Source organism: Pelecanus crispus, chromosome 2, assembly GCF_030463565.1.
Source record: "Pelecanus crispus isolate bPelCri1 chromosome 2, bPelCri1.pri, whole genome shotgun sequence".
In the NCBI taxonomy this organism is placed as follows: Eukaryota; Metazoa; Chordata; class Aves; order Pelecaniformes; family Pelecanidae; genus Pelecanus; species Pelecanus crispus.
In genome coordinates this window covers 151,028,264-151,045,423 of record NC_134644.1, presented here as the reverse complement: position 1 = coordinate 151,045,423, position 17,160 = coordinate 151,028,264, and the positions used below count along the sequence as shown (strand labels likewise).

The window sequence follows — 17,160 nt, the reverse complement described above, 5'->3', positions numbered from 1 at the left end:
TGTGGGAGTTTTGTTGTGTCTGTGATGACTGTTCTCATCGAGGCTCACATGCTCTAGAGACATTGGAGTCAATGGTGCTTTGGAATGGGAGGGGGATCCCTTCAGCAGGGTGGCTCTGAAGGAAGGAGCCAGCCAAGGACAATTTTCTTTAGCTGAGATCCTCAGATGGATTTCACAGGGTATCAAGAAATGGAAACCAATTAAAGGTTAAGGAAAGAGAGAAACAGTACACATTTAAACCTGAGAATATGTTTGTTTACAGTTCAAGTCAAAGTTCAAGCCAATGTTGATGTTCTGTGGACTGATTTGCTGCTCTCTATTCTTTTCATTCTATCAAAAGCTTTTTTTTTTTTTTTTAAGAGCTGCAGCATTTTTTAAGTTCTTTTTGTATTGTAGGCACACTTAATTTGCCAAACTGTAACTTACAAACTATGATGGAGAGGGTGGGAATGAGAGACAGTCTCCTCCCTGCCCTCTGTACACACCCTCACTCTCCCACTGGACATGTTCCAAAATGCTTTTTTGTATGAAAATCAACTTTACTCTAAAATTTTGGCAGGTCTCTACATTTCTAATAGTTAAAAAAAGAAGAAAACAATAGTAAATTAAACTTAAAGGGTTAAAAGCTAATACGTACTGCCACCATGGCAAATTTTGAATTTTATAATTGGGTTCTATTATTTTTGTAATTTAGTGTGTTCAGATGTTTCATGCATTTTGTTGACTTTTTTTTTTCCACAGAGAGCTGGTTTTGTTTAGTGGTTTGAGTATATAGATAACTTTGTTCTGTAGAAAACTGAGGCTATCATTTTCCCACACTTTTCTGTAAACTTATTTTCCTGAAGATATTAAGTGATGTACTACGCCTCTCAGAGAATCAGCCAGTTGATAATTTTGGCACAAGGTTACTTATAACAGTATTTGTGAGATTCCTGAAGGACTGCATTTATCTAGCATAAACCCAGACATATATAAAAAGCAAATTAACCCAGGAATGTGCAATCAAATTTAAAAGCAGCAAACCCTGATTTTTAGGGAATGTGACCCCTACCAACTTCCAAGCCTATTATATCTATGAAGTTTACAGAAAAACAGAGTTACAGGTACAGACCCAGATGTATCATTAGAAACTGCTTCCTCCTTTTCTAAATACATAATGGAATAGGCCGCATATCTGATATGCTGTGACCAAAAAGTACACAGGTGAGGAAAAGAGGCCAAGGTTCTTGCACTTTCTGTTACTACTTGCTGGAGCTAAGCTTTCACTGGCATCATTCCAATGTTGTTTGTGATTATGATTGTCTGAACTGCAGATTTTTCTCACGCTTTAATTTCTGTAGCATGTGAGGTGGCTTTATTAAATCCTATTCAGACTATGTAGCACACAATTGTGTAGCTGTAGAACAAAACATACAGTCAATGCACAAGTAAGGCCTACACATGCATATATTTCTGGAAGCAAACTTAAAAAAGAAAACCAGTTCTTGAATTTCTAGGAATCAAATGGAGAATGTTGATGTAAACCAATGTTATCAGCAATAAAGGAACTGTGAACCTCTGGACACAGCCAGAGGCAGAGTAAGTTGAGAATCAGACACCTGGACCTGCAATTGCCAGGGTTTTGGAACTTGTTCTACCACAGGGCCTGCAAGTCCTACCCAGGGCCTCAACTCACTTGTGCTTAGCTTTGCGCTGCAATTCTGTACTTGGGTTACCGCGTTCCCACCCCATATTCCAGGTCACTTGTGTGTACTACTGCTTGGACTAGCTAGCTTGACTGTATAGCTAAAACTGCATTATGCTGAGGCTTTCAGTGATAACTTCTGTTTGCAGCTGTGCTAGCTGCAGACCTTATCAACAGACATCCCCAGCTACTCAACACCACGTCCCTGTCAGAGGTTACTCTGTTACTGGCTCCACTCATCATTAATTCAACAGTTCAATGTGAACATACTATCTAAATCTGTTCTGCCATTCAAATGCACATAAACAGCTGAATTGGCCCATTCTCTTTCTCAGTGGCAGAAGCACTGCAGATGCCCCTCTGAAGGCAGACGATGCTCTATGGCTATCCTTTGGGAGGTGAAAAATGAAGAGATTGCATTTCTTCTTAGCCTTCTGTTAGTGGTACTGTAACCAGAACCATTGGGCAGAGTCACAGGGACTAAAAAACTGATGGTCTGCAGTAGCTGATGTCTTTTTTTTTTTTTTTTTTTTTTTTTTTTTTTTTAAATAAGCTCAAATTCTTAGCAATTTTTTGCAGTGAAAAACTAAGAAACTGAAGCAAGGAGGCTGTGCTCTTGCTTCTCATGCAGTTTCAATTTTCATTTTGGATTTTCAGCACCCAGCGTGGTATTGTTAAATATGTTTATGCAGTAATTTTCTGCTCTGTTTCCAGATCTACAGAAAAATCAAGCCAGAGTCAGAAACCCTGAACTATTTTCCCACAACTTCTCATGCCAAGTCCTAAAATATACAATTTAATTCTTTCACCAATTGTTGCAAATTGACCAATATACTGAGTTTATTTTCTTAGCAGAATTTATCTTTGTTCATCAGGAAGATCCAAACATATGAGGCCTTCATCCTTGGCCTGCCTAAAGCTCAGGGATGATCACAGTTTGGCCACACTACTGCTATGCCTTATCAAAATAACTTCTGCGTTCTTGCTCAATCACTGAGTTTCCCCAAGGACTAAACACTTCTACCACTGTTTGTACTTAAGTAAACAGTAACAAGTGGCCTGTTGTAGTCTGTACTACCTTTGCTTTTGCTGTTCCAAAGGAGGGATGGTAAAAATGATTAACTGTTTCCAGCCCTCCAGTACTTAAGCCTCTCACTTATGTTGCCCTGTCTTACCACCACCCAGACTAAAATTCAGTAAGCTAGGTAGCTTTATCCACATAGGACTGCGGTGCTCACTTTCAACTCGTCAGCATGAAAAGAATTACACACAGCTTAAAATATAAATCATCCACAGATCACATAAACAAATTACTTCTTTTGCTGTTTAATATAAACAGTTGTGAGAGTTTGCTTTCTTCTGATTCATTTATAGCAAGTCTGTTGCAGCTGAAAGAAGCTTTAAAAATAATCATTTGTCTCCCACAGAACAAAATAACACCTTAACTCTAAAGTCTCTAAACTTAAAAAAACCCCTGTACATATCGCAGCAAAGATTGTTGTTCGACAGACTTCAAGATTTAAAAATACAGGAACAGATAAACAAAATACAGGCTCTGATAAAACACAAACTTCTGGAAAATCTCCCTAAGGTAGATCTGTAGAAACACATATTATTGTTTAATTACCCTATATACTTCATTGCTGCTTGTCAGCAATAATGACTATAAAATATATATAGCTGCAAGGTGAAATTGTGGTTGATGCACTCTATTTTTATCTACTGCCTCCTCCATTTCTTTCATTAAAAACACTACTGTTACAATAGTCTGAAAACAAGTTATAATTTACAAATATAGGATGGTATTTTCCAAATCAAACAACATGGACCTAGCTTTGCTCCCACTGACTTCTTTGCGAGTAGCATTAGGCCGATATTAAGTACCTTTAAATTTCTAAACACCAATACATGCATCTATAAGTAATCAATACTAGCGTTTTAGACAACGTAAAGACATTAAGTACACAGTATTTAAAGAGATTAAAATAAAAGTATATTTCTATTTCTCTGAGTATTTGCAAGTTGTTTTCAGATCTGTCAGTATCAAGACAGCAATCCAGCAAGGTTTTGTTGGTGTTAGGTCTCCTGGCCAGTGAGTGCCTGCACTATAACTGCTTCATCTGCTTTTATTGCTCCCTTGATGGAATTCAGACTCTGTGGGAAGGGAAAGGAGTGGTCCAGTTCCAACCAGCAGCAAAACCACAGACGGGGATATATCAGACCCAGGAAAATGGTGGAATGCTGCTCCAGTCTTCTCAGCTGCCTCCCCAAAGCTGCCTCTACCTTCCCTTTCCCCTCTACCGTTCACTTAAAGCATGCCTTTTTCAGTCATCCTCTGCTTCCATGCAGTATCGCTCTTCGCAGCTGGTTAACTTTCCTGACACCCCAGTTCCTGCAGTCACCGCTTCTGTGAGGTATTAAAGATAACTTTTGCCTTCCTGTCCCTGAACACCACCAATCCCTCCCCACAGCTCAGATTTTCTATACCGGTCTCTGAAGAGCACTTGAAGAATACCACGACATATGAAGCTGGCAAGCGTTAGGTTACTCTGACATCCCCCACCCCGCTTCTACATTTTTTTAAATTAAAATTACTTCTTCAGAAGGCACCTGGAAAAATATTCACCCCTCAACTGTACTTTGGTGCAATACAATGCAATTGGGTTTTAAAATACTTGTTTGGATTTCACTAGTTGGGCTCTTGTGAACAAACAAAGTCTCCAGATAAAAAGTCTTATGTCTTACATACAATGACCCATACTCGGATAGACGGTGGAGGACTATGTCTTCACACCAGACCCAGAAGAAAAACTTGGCCTCATTGAAAATAATATGGTATAACAGATTGACATCTGCAGCCCATTAGACAATTTGGCAGGTAGAACTAGCTGCTGTACTTCACAGGAGACAATTAAAAAAAAAAAAATCCATTTACATTTCTTGTCTACAAGGACTGCTAACTTTGCCTGCTTTTGGGGCAGAGGAATAGCTGTATAGCTCTCTGTACAGATGCCACTCAGATGCCCCCTTGCATCTATAATGGGGTTCTGTGTGTATCTGAACATACTAAGGAGGTTATTTTTCTTCAAATAAAGTCTGCGCTATATGGACTATAACTGAGGCACTCAGCAGACTGAAATAGTTCAAAGTAGCAACTGGAGATGGCAGAAGTGACCAGATGCTGTCCCTCATCTTCACATCCTACCCTCTTCAATTAAAGGAGAAGCACAATTTCATAACCACACTATCTACAGCTAGGTATGGTGATAGTAATTAAGTTAGCAAAAGAAAACAGGGGAACTAAGTGATTAACTACTCTCAAAAGATGAACAGCTTTCACTGGTGAAAAAGAATGGAGGGAGAACATTGCTTAAATAATTTTTCAACACATATATTTTTAAATTCTCAACAATCCTACCTCAAAGAACAGGACAGCAACCATGCCATTATAATGAAAACCTAGCTTGTGCTTTGATACTAGGAAATATGCTGAATAAATTCAGAGACAGCCACCAACCACAGAAGAGAATGTGTTATGGAGATACTGCCAACCATTATGTTACAAATTACTTAATTTATATTGTCTAAAATAGTCTATTAGAGATGTGAGAAGAAAATATGGTTCCTTTCACTGTTTCTCACTGGTTGGCCAAAGTATGATTCTCCTACCTCTTTCCCTTTCCCACCCCCAACAGTACTACAGAACTCAAGCAACAGGACTGCGCATAATCTCAGGAACAGTGTTCTTAGCTACTTTACACATGCTGATCTGCAAAAGTTCATTGTATAGCTTCAAAACACTTAGAGATTTATTTTTACTGAAGGCCACCAAAAGATTTAAAAAAAAGAAAAAAAAATTAGGTAAGGTGGTGACTATTGATTTAAACTGATGGTAGAGTGCTTAAGATCATTTTCCCTATGGCTTAATAAAAATCTGTCTGGAAAATGTTTACATCATCTAGAATGCATTAACTTGGTCATGCTGCTAGGTGATTCACCTCACTCCAACTGGTAGCTTGACATAAAATTAGTCCTAAGAGTGAAGGGATAATTGTTTTTTTGAGGTTTGTTTTGTTTTAAACCTCATTCTTTAAATACAAGAAAGTACTAGGTCAAGACAACCTTTGATGTTACATCCCATAACAACCAAATCATTAGATGAATCTTGCACTGGCTATCCATTCTTTTTCACCTTACAGTACCACTAAATTTTTTCAAGAAATCACAAGACCAATATCAAAGATGGTCTTCAAGTATAAACATTGACTCACAAATTCATAAAAATTATAGTACCCACAAACTCAATACAGCATTTTTATAGCTACCAGTCTTACAGGAATCTAAACTCTGGCTTGACTTCCCGTGACAAGGATTCTAAGTCTTTTTTTCAACCACAATAATTCAAAACCTTCGCCTCTTTCTACTGTGAATTAAAACCGTTGTACACCTTACATACTCTTTAGATTTTAATCACCTCAATACACCTAATATTCCCACCCAGTTAATCAGAAATGGAATAAGATTTTCCTCAGCTGCTGAGTCAAAAATATTACCCTCCTACTTGAACAACTCCATGAATCTTTTCCCGACAATATAAAAAACAGCCTTCTAATTCTCATTTTCAATTTCTGACAAAAAACTTCTTACAATCTCAAATATCCGGCCACGTATACATTCTCCCACCTCACTGTCTCCATTAAACAAATGACGCCTGCCTCAGTATGCTTTTCTATCTGTGCACTTATTGTGCTGGCTCTTTCTTCTGGACTGCTCTCCTACCCCAGCCACAGACAGAACACCTTGGGCTGACAGCTCTGAATGGAGATGATGGACAGGAGCTCTATTCCTCAGTCTTTCAGTCGTAAGAACTATGGCCTAATGCAAAAGATTTCTCCTGTTTGTACCTTTCTTTCCTCTTCCATATCTTCAATAATATCCTCAGAGCATGATCAATTTTTTTAATTTATTTATCCTGCCTAAGGACAATGATGTATTTCTTTCAAAGCAGTTTTCAAATCTCAGTTGTAAAGTGCTATGTCAACTCTAAGTCCCCTATTGTGAAAAAAAATCCAGTATTAATGCCATGTGTTTTAATAAAACTTTCTATCCTAACAAGATTGAAATGATGGTCTTAGCTTCAGAGTGGAAAGACTGAACACAAATTCTAACATTGTCCCTTGTTGGCTAATGCACCAAACTTCATTTAGATCAGGAGAAAATTTATTTAGCTAGTGCATAACATTTGTTGAGAATAGGAAGAAAATGAAATAGATGATGAACAACATTTTGCAAAGGGGTAGGACACAACACTGAACTTGGACCCATATTACCAAAATAATCTTGGTAACATATGGATTAAAACAATTACTGAATCAGTTTCAAGTAATGCTCCAAGTACAGCATGTACTCCAAATACTGCTGTCTATATAAAGGGTCAAAACCAAATCATTATTTATGAAGCTGGTGATTTCTGATTTTAGTAAGAAAGGGATTTGATGTAACCACGTGAAAATAATACTATTTTTGTGACCATATTGTTTTCTATTATTGCTTACCTTCAATTCTGTATCCATGGCAAAATTTTTCACAATTGAGATCACACACACATAGAAATACACCAAACACAAGACTATTCAAATAATCTAGAAACATTTTAGTGAAACAACTTGAGAACTGAAACTCTAGCTCAAACACCTTTTATTGACAGTTACCTCTCTGTGTGTGTGTGTGTATGATGCATATAAAAAGTAAGCACTAGCAATCACCATTTCATTTTTTCCAAACATGGGAATTAATATAAACCAGACATAGGGTTAAAGCAATCCTGACCAAATGTTGTTGAATATGTAATTGCACTCAGCATTCAAACTGCTGTGTATTTTTCCTGTGTTCCAGAACCGTTCTACGAGGTGCCCCCAAAATTGCTGTGTTTATTCTGAGAATGAAACTCAGTCTCTCAGAACAGTCTCCCTGCATCCTAATAGCTTTATGTTAAGAATGAAGCATTGCATACATATGATATGCCATTGGTAGACCTTCAAATCATCTTAAGCATTTTTGGCTCTCTCCTGGAGCACAAACAAGGCCAACTCATTATTCTAACTAGTAAGCCTGACAGGGGTGCTAAGAAAATCACAAATAGGGCTATTCAGTTGCACAGCCTCCTGTGACCACCCGTTCTACTATATCAGCTACCTGGTGACCCATAGCTAATGATACTCATGGATGAAGTTTAACACTCTATTCATGCTGATGAAAGAATTAGTCTTCTTTCCTCAGTATGGCAGAGAAGCAGAACTCCTTCCCATGTCTCAATATTTTACAGTCTTAGACACACACAGAGATCAAGATCAGGTACCAGATTGCTCCAAAGAGTTACGCAGTGCTGCAAATTAAGGAAGCAGAAATACATAAAAACAATAATAATAATAATTCTGGACTTGAAAAATGCCTTATGCTTCTTGATCTGGAAACACTAACCATAACTTTCTGACAAGAGTTAATGTTCATTCACTTCAAAGAGAAACAATACAGACAAATAATAAGCATAGGAGCAATACAACAATTTTTTCTTTTTTTTTTCCCCTCCTTCCTCTTGTTCCACCAAACTGAGTAATGAAATATTCTTCATTAGTTTACTGGGGCAAAGCTACTTTCCATAGGGACACTACTGCTCTTGCTGATCCTTCTGATTCTTACTTGCCTGCGCACCACACCTTCTAAGGCAGAACTCACGTGACACTTTTTTTTAAGAAAGCCTACCTCTGTAGTGGTCCCAATGTCAGCAGATGGGCTGTATGTGCTGGTATCTGGTGGAGCAGTACCAATACTGCTTTTAACTGGAGAGCTAGGAGGAGCAGGTCCTGTCATGGTTTCAGTATAGACAGAAGACTGATACAGAATTCCTTTCCTCTGAATTTTATTCCAAACTTTACTTGTGATCTCAGCCAGTTCATACAGAAGCTGCACCTGAGAGGAAAAGAAAAAAAGCCTTCTTTAAGATGAAGCTTCCCTCAGTGAGGTAAAGGGAGATCAAAGTCCTCCATTGAGACTTGGTATGTAGTAGAACTGAACTTCTCACCATTTATAATGTTCTGGTAAGCAACTATCTTGCAATTAAAATAATTAACATCAGTTACAGTATAGTGATTTTGATAAAATAATCTGTGCTTTGTCTAAACATATAGCACATAGCTCATAAAAACATAACCAATAACATGGTCTTGTGAAACTTCTACTAATATCAATTTTAACAATTAAACAAAGGTAATTTATATTTCATATGTATGGATACTGCCTCTAGAAAAAGGCAAACATATAAACTTTATGAAATGTTAACAATGCAAAAATTATTCATTTAAATGGTGTTAACATAATGATCCCACGCAGCATATGAAGCTGTTCTATGTTTTAGGAACAATATCCACTATGAAACTCAATAGTCTCCTGGCATATGTCATTCCAATATTCAGAAACACACTGTTTAACTTGCACATTGTTTGACTCAGTTCTAAGATATTTACACAAGTTTTTGTAAATAAGCATTAATCATGGAATTTGTATGACAACATACTGCAACATACTGTATAAAACAAGCTCAGAGAAAACTGCAAACAATATATAAGCAGATCCACAGCTGGATACCATACCCAACTTGCCATTATAAAAAATGGAAATTCTCATATTTATAAGAACTTTAAGCCTCAGGACATATCTACTCTATGAAGCTGGCTTCTTATGTGGGCAGAACAGATGCAGAAAAACACTGTTGTCAATCTACATTTGATATAAAACAGTACTTGATTTTGTGCGTGAGAGTGTGTGATGAAGTTTTAAAGTACATGCTACAGTCCTTTGTTAAGAGGTGAAGTGCTAGAATTTTATAAAAACCTTCTTAATTCATCTTGGATTTTCTTTTGAAGTTTCAAGGTTTACACTAGAGTAGGTCATATACTCTTGACAGAACTTTTCCTTAAAGGAGATAAACTTCTCAGTACTTTCTTTGTCTTCATATACAGAGCAATCTGCAAACAAATAGTAACTCTGTGGCAAAAAGTTCTTTTAGTTATGCTTTAAAATATTTTATGTCTATAGCACTCTGATACGCACTGGTAGCCTTTAAATTACTAATTACAAATTTCTAAGTTTTCCTGAGTCTTTTCCATGTAACGCAGGAAGATCAACTAATAATGTCCATCTGATTGATTGAGTAGCGTAACATTAACTGGTGTTGATGCTTTGCTGGCAAGAGTCTCTAGAAAATTAAGAGGATACAGGCACATATCCAAATCACACATGCTTGCAACCTCCCCTCCCTCAAAATATTTTTTGGTCAAGAAACCAAAGGATAATTTAAGCTGTACTTGTCTTAATGAAGCAGGGCTTCCAGAAATTTAATTATGCTACTGTTCATAAAAGCACAAAAAACCACAAAAGAAGGCATGATGCAACTTCTGTGTTTACATACATGCTCATACACAAGGTAGAGGGGTTTGTCATTAGCTAATCCAACACTGTAGCGTTTACATCTTATTGGGGTTGCAACAGTCATAATCATTAAAGCTAATAATTATGTTATCAGGGAGATATTTTAAAGTTGCTCAGGCTAGAATCTTTGCGCTCTGAAACAGTGGCTATTTCAAACAGCAGTAGCCTTCTCTCAACATCACCAGCGACCAGACAGCCAAGTAGCATGACCCTGCTCTGAAACCAGAGACAAAACAGCAAGTTCAGCAAGAAAAGAGGCACGCTTTGATTAGAGGGAGATGATTTTCATGGAGATATTTTAAAAAGCAGAAAATACCAAGAAGGCTCACAACAAAACCTCATTAAAACAAAAAAGAAGCCATGTGTCTATGTAAATAAAATTCTAAAACTTCAGATAAAGAGCTGAAGTGATGTCTTTGATTATTTTTAATACACTTAATTTTATTCCATTGGTTGTCACTCATTAAAATGGAAGGATTTCTACTTCTCTTGTTGGTTGCACTTTTTCAAGTGAGTAGTCTTAATATTATGAAAAACCATGTCTGATTATATTAGAAGAGCTAATGTAAGTGTAAGGCCTCCCTCATTTATAAGTATCTTTGAGCATAACAGAAAATATATAATAATTATTTTTAGTACACTCTGTTCAAGAGAAGAAAAATGGTATGACAAAAATAGGAATAACTCCACCAGTGTTTGTTAAGAAAAGTTCGCCTCTCTCACTGCTTCCACTCCCTCCCCAGCAAAACCACATGTAACTCAGTAAGACCCCACTGACTACTTGGCAAAATCTGTAAAGTTCACTGTGTTACAGAATTTTATACTTAAAAAATAACACATTGCTACAAAATTTAAAACTACAATAAAAGGCAATATCCTGGCAATTTTGCATATTGGAAGTATCTATTGACTTTACAGGGATATAACCATCAGAACATGGTTTCTTGTTAAATCATAATAGTCATATAGTAAAATACTTCACCTTTGCTACCACTTAACAAATTCACTAAGTATCACCTACTTTAAGGCTGTCATCTTTAGACAACATACAGCCCATCATTCTAAAGAATCAAATTTCATAGTCACTCTGTGAATTTATAACTATCAAATGCTGTTTATGTAATTGTATTTTCCATCTTCTGTTCTTGAACATCTGGTTAGGTAAGATTGATGGGATTTTTTCCCCTTTTGCATAAGTAAAGCAGAAAGGACAAGTAGGGCAGATGTAAGGGAGAAAGTACAGCTCAAGAACTGTCACTAAACTCAAATAATTTGTTGACATCCTTTTGGTCATTATCATATTTCAGAAATTCATAATATCACAGTGTTCAAGGGCATCCTTTAAGACAACAATATTTGGTCTGATATTCCACTGTACAACTTCATTTTAACATTTTACTATACTCATAATATGATTTACATGAAGCTTACATTAAGTTTTTTATTGTAAATATTTTCTTACAGTTTGCAAAACAAATTATTTGATCACAGTTTGGTAGAAAAACTTGAAAATGTGTTTCACTTACTCCATTTTTCTTTTTAATTTGCAACTCAAATTTAGATAAGGCTTCCACTTATAACAATGCTATTCTGCTTATAAATTAATACTATTAATGTATTACGTATGTTAATCATGAGTAAAACATTTGGAGATTTTAAAAAATTAGAGTTGATCAGACAATTTGCTGGAATTTCACTGAAACTGTACCGGTCAAATGTAGCAAACTATTTTGCTACATAAACATATCAAAATATTTACTAATTCTCTGAATAGCTGCAATATCAAGATGGATTTTGTACAGTTCTATGAAAATTAATACAGAATAAGGCAGGTTTCCATAGGCTGTGAAATTATCGCATATGAATTCATTAAACATTATGGAAATACCACAAAGTTGCAAAGTAAAGCTTCCAGAAGTCTTTAAATATAAAATTGTCAGCAAAATCATAATTCGTCCTTTCCTATTTCTACATTTATAACATAGTGACAACCCTTTGTATGTGTAAACACACCTGTCATACCACTTTACAAGTCTGAGTAGACCTTGTTGAGGCTGCTCAATTTTAAATTTTAATTTGCCGTGTCCAGTGCACAATCTCACTCTACCAACCCTCCTCCTAGTGAGTATGAGCCCATCCAGTACTGAAGACAATGGCATATAGCAAATGAGTCAGAAATAACTTGGATGGAAGGCAGTGAATGGGGCAGGAGACCACACATTGAGGATAAAATAAATACATAGTATAAAACACTTGTTTCATTCATAGAACATGGAATGAGGCAAGGGAAAAATTGCGCGTGACTGAGAAACATATTGTAATGAGTACGCACAAGGGATAACATTAAAATTACACCAGCCACCTTAGCTTTAGTATTCTCAGACTTAGGCCATAGGTCCATAAATCTTTACAAATGTGATGTGCTGTCTATCAGATCAAAATTACACTCCTCTGTGTTCTTTCCCTTTCTTTCTATTAAATGAAGCAATAAACAGTCCATTTTGTCCATGACGTCCTTTGAAAAAAATCTAACATATAGCTAAAACTTTGGAGCAGGCAGCATACGAATGCAGAGCCCTACTCAGACCTCAACAGATTTGTAATTGCCAAGAACAAGAGCGTTCTCTCCAGCACCACTGGATATGTTTGCAACTGTCAGGAAAGCGTTATTCAAGTTGCAGTAAAGATTACTCAATATTTTGCATAAAAAAACTACTCTGCTTGGAACTGCAGCAAACTTGATCCAGGTCAGTAAAATATAGGGTGCACTTTCTGAAAATCTAGCATCATCTTTGCCTTTTAATAAACTTAAATGAGGTGGTAACTTTTGTTTACACACATTCATCTTGTTTTTTTTCCTTTAATAAAGGATACCATTATTTGCCTAAAAAACATTTTATGTTCAAATAAATGTTAGTTCTATGAAAATATGGTAGAAAATTACATTAAACCACTTCAACATATGAATCCATAGTGACAGCAGAACAGCACTATAGCATTTAATCGTACATCTGCAATTCATTTCACTCCATCAGCCAAAAGATGCATTTATACTGTAGCTATTACATTTTGAGAAGAGTTTAAATTACAAAACTTGAGAAAGCTTCAAAGCAAATCTTAATCTAAGCACCTTGATCTTGATGGCCCAGTTAAAAAAAAAATGAAGATAGAAGAGACCCTCTTCAACAAAATGCAGAACAATTGTACTTAAATCGAGTTATTTTTAATTTCCTTTCATAAATCAATTAAACATACCAACCTGGGGGTTGGAGCATTTTATTTCAAGGGACTCAAGGTCGACATGGAGGCAGACAACAAATGAGTGTCTGGATTCTGGCCCCGAAGCAAGCAGCTTCTGTGAAGTAACAGCTAAAGTAGAAGTACAGCCCATTGGTTCCACTAAATTAAGTGTCATCTGTTGTCCAAGAAGAGTATATATGCTGAAATGATGCAGACTAATAGTCCACGGAAAAGCATCACCTAATGATTTAAAAGAAAGGAAAACAGTTAAACAATTCATAATAAAAACTAGGCTATTATTTTCTCAAAACTCAGTAAAGGCCTTTTCCTAAGGCCCCTTAGAAGTTCAGCAAGTGCCATCAACAACCATTAAATGGATCCCAAACTCTCACAAATACAATTCAATCATCAATTTCATTCTATACCTTGAAATCTAAACAATAGCCATAAATGTTTTAGAACTTTTAAAAAATTGAAATCCATTGGAATTTTAACCCCAAACTGTGAACAAATGTGTACAACATAGTCTTTAAAGAACATTCTTTTTGCTTTATATGATTTTCCTCAAACTGAGGAGCATCCTGAAACCACTCCCTGCTTATTTCAGCATATGGATGGCAGAGGCAGTTCCTTACATTATATACCTATATGTGTTTACAAGTTTTAATACTAAAAAAGAAAATTATTCCAACAATTCACGGCTTGCATACTTTACAGAGTAAAACCCATCCCAATGCACTGCTCAGGTAAGCAAGACCTTGATCACAGTGCAGCTCTTTCCACTGCCTCCACTTAACTGCCTAGGAACAGGATGGTGATGGATTTTGTAAAAACAAATTACTATAGACATACCCTGAGCACTTCATTTCTTATATTAGGAGGAAGCCTACCCAGAGAAGTGCCTGGCAGCCTATAATGATTCATGAATCATTATCAGGAATAATCAGTGAGGGAATTGGCACTGCCCAGCTGAACAACAAAATGGCTGCAACTTCAGTATAATCCGTTTTCTTTAGATTGTCAATAGATGGGAAAGAAAAGAAAAAGTTTCCAAGCAGGTCCAAAGAGAGAATTATTTGGGTAGGTCTTTAATAGACCAACAGGAACTCCTTTTAGTGAGAAAAAACCTTCAACAGCTCTACCAGCTAGAGCTGAAAGGAAATGAGAACACAGACTACAGAAACTGAAACAGAATCCATGTGGTGGGTTGACCCTGGCTGGCTGGCAGGTGCTCACCAAAGCTGCCCTATTCCTCCCCCTCTTCAGTTGGACAAGGGGGAGAAAATATGACGAAAGGCTTGAAGGTCAAGATAAGGACAGGGAGATCACTCATCAATACCATCACGGGCAAAACAGACTAGACTTGGGGAATTTAATTTATTGCCAAGTAACACCACAGTAGGATAATGAGAAATAAGAACAAATCTAAAACCACCTTCCTCCCACCCCTCCCTTCTTCCTGGGCTCAATTTCGCTGCCAAATTCTCTACCTTCTCCCTCCCCGAGCAGCGAAGGAGGATGGGGAATGGGGTTTGCAGTCAGTTCATCATGCATTGTCTCTGCTGCTTCTTCCTCGTCACACTCTTCCGCTGCTCTAGTGTAGGGTCCCACCCATGGGACAGTCCTTCATGACCTTCTCCAATGTGGGCCCTTCCCACAGGCTGCCATTCTTCATGAACCGCTCCAGCATGGGTTCTTTCCATGGGGTGCAGTCCTTCAGGAATGGACATGGGTCCCCCGCAGGGTCACAGGTCCTGCCAGAAAACCTGTTCCAGCCTGGGCTCCTTTCCACAGGGTCACAGGTCCTGCCAGGAGCCTGATCCAGTGCGGGCTCTCCATGGGGTCACAACCTCTTTCAGGACTCATCCACCTGCTCCAGTGTGGTGGGGCCCTCCATGAGCTGCAGGGTGGATACTTGCTCCACCATGGACCTCCATGGACTGCAGGGGAAAAACCTGTGTCACCATGGTCTTCACTACAGGCTGCAGGGGAACCTCTGCTCCGGAGCATGGAGCACCTTCTCCCCCTCCTTCTGCACTGACCTTGGTATCTGCAGAGTTGTTTCTCTCACATATTCTCACTCCTCTCTCCCAGCTGCTGTTGTGTAGCAGGTTTTCTTCCCCTTCTTAAATATGTTATCCCAGAGGAGCTACCACCGTCACTGATTGGCTCAGCCTTGGCCAGCAGCAGGTCCATCTTGGAGCCAGCTGGAACTGGCTCTTTCAGACATGGGGAAGCTTCTGGCATCTCCTCACAGAAGCCACCCCTGCAGTCCTCCTGACCACCAAAACCTTGCCACGTAAACCCAATACAATCCCACATATGATAACTGGGTCCTGGAAATAGAATTTAGGCTCTGCAAGAGACACAGAACCAAAACCCAAAGAATGCTCAAAAGAAGTTGTTTTGTTGTTGTACCTATGTTTGCTTTATTCGTTTTTAAAAAAAACTTTACCTGCATTCATTTGCAGATTGGTTTTATGAAACTATTTAAATAACTAATTCAAAGTGTCTAAACATCAAAAGCAACATTGTTTATAGGATTTATTTCAAAAATTATTTATTAGTAGGAAGGAAGGAAAAGCCAGTGCAACACTTGGCAGATATTTTCTCTACTTCTAGCCTTCCCATCCATATATACCATTATTTTGTGACCTAATTGCTGAGATTCTTTTACACTGAAATATTATAAGTAAACCTGACATTGCTGCAGTGGAACTAGAGCTCACCCCACTAGAGCTCACCCCACATCTCTTATGGGCAAGATTATAAAAGACACACATGAAAGACCCCTAGCATGGTTGAAGATTCTGTTAATTCCCGATCTACCGTTCTCTACAGTGTTGACAGTTGTACAAAAGAGAAATTTTGTTTGGTTTAAAATTAGTAATGGTAGGAGAGAGATCATGCATATTATCTGGTATTCTTTGCAATCTTCAAAAAGCATCCTGACTACTCCGTCTGCATTTCTCTTTCTCTACCCACATTGTAGGATCTTTACATGGATTTCCAATGTGCTCACATTCTCATGCAACATGCAATGGTTAAAAGAAAAAGATATTGCGATTATTACATGTTAGGTCACTATTGTACTTCCTTCCAGTCTTGCAACAGGGAAGCAGCTGCATGGCTGCATAATCCTAGGTGCACCCAGTTAAAAGCCCTAAGGGCTCTGCCCAAGTCCAGAGCTCACTTTCAGCAGATGAGATTTAGTTCCACAGGCTTCAAATGTAAGTACAAACACAGAGGCTTTTCTAATTTAAACCCAGCTACTAGAGAGCTCTAACTGCTGAACACAACATTAACAAGTTGTTTATGCAGAACTTCATTGCTATTCAGATATTGAAGAATGTTACTAAAATGTGAGAACTAATTTTGTAAGGTCATTAGGCATAACAGATAAGTTAAATACAATAATTACCACGTTTTACAGATGGTGACACTGAATAGAACTCAAATAGCACACTATTTGAATATCAAATATTCATCTCACAATTTAGAGAAATTATTCTTCAGTTATTATATTGAAGTTCAGCATTTTTTTTTAAATCTAATGCAAGATGATAACTGCTAAGAATGCCAGCATACTGCTGCTCTACTTTATACATTTAACTGCCTTTTTTGCAGGTTGAAATATATATGCTTCTATTATATTGTAGTAGTTAATGACCAATACATTTCATTATAATTAATTCACACACTAGTATTAGAACCCCTAATTTTCGATTTTCCTACAAGTCAGTTGTCAA

The 17,160-nt window shown here is 37.4% G+C and overlaps 1 protein-coding gene across 5 annotated transcripts in view; it reads right to left on the bottom strand.

Annotated features, from left to right (window-relative positions):
- VPS13B (vacuolar protein sorting 13 homolog B) overlaps positions 1–17,160 on the bottom strand; it is a 482,687-nt gene that overhangs the window by 210,508 nt on the left and 255,019 nt on the right. For all 5 annotated transcript variants that reach the window (XM_075705900.1, XM_075705902.1, XM_075705904.1 and 2 more), the window contains 2 exons: positions 13,431–13,651; positions 8,447–8,653 (listed from right to left, as the gene is read on the bottom strand). In XM_075705900.1, the coding sequence (XP_075562015.1) occupies positions 8,447–8,653; positions 13,431–13,651 (428 nt within the window). The remainder of the gene's footprint in view (positions 1–8,446; positions 8,654–13,430; positions 13,652–17,160) is intronic.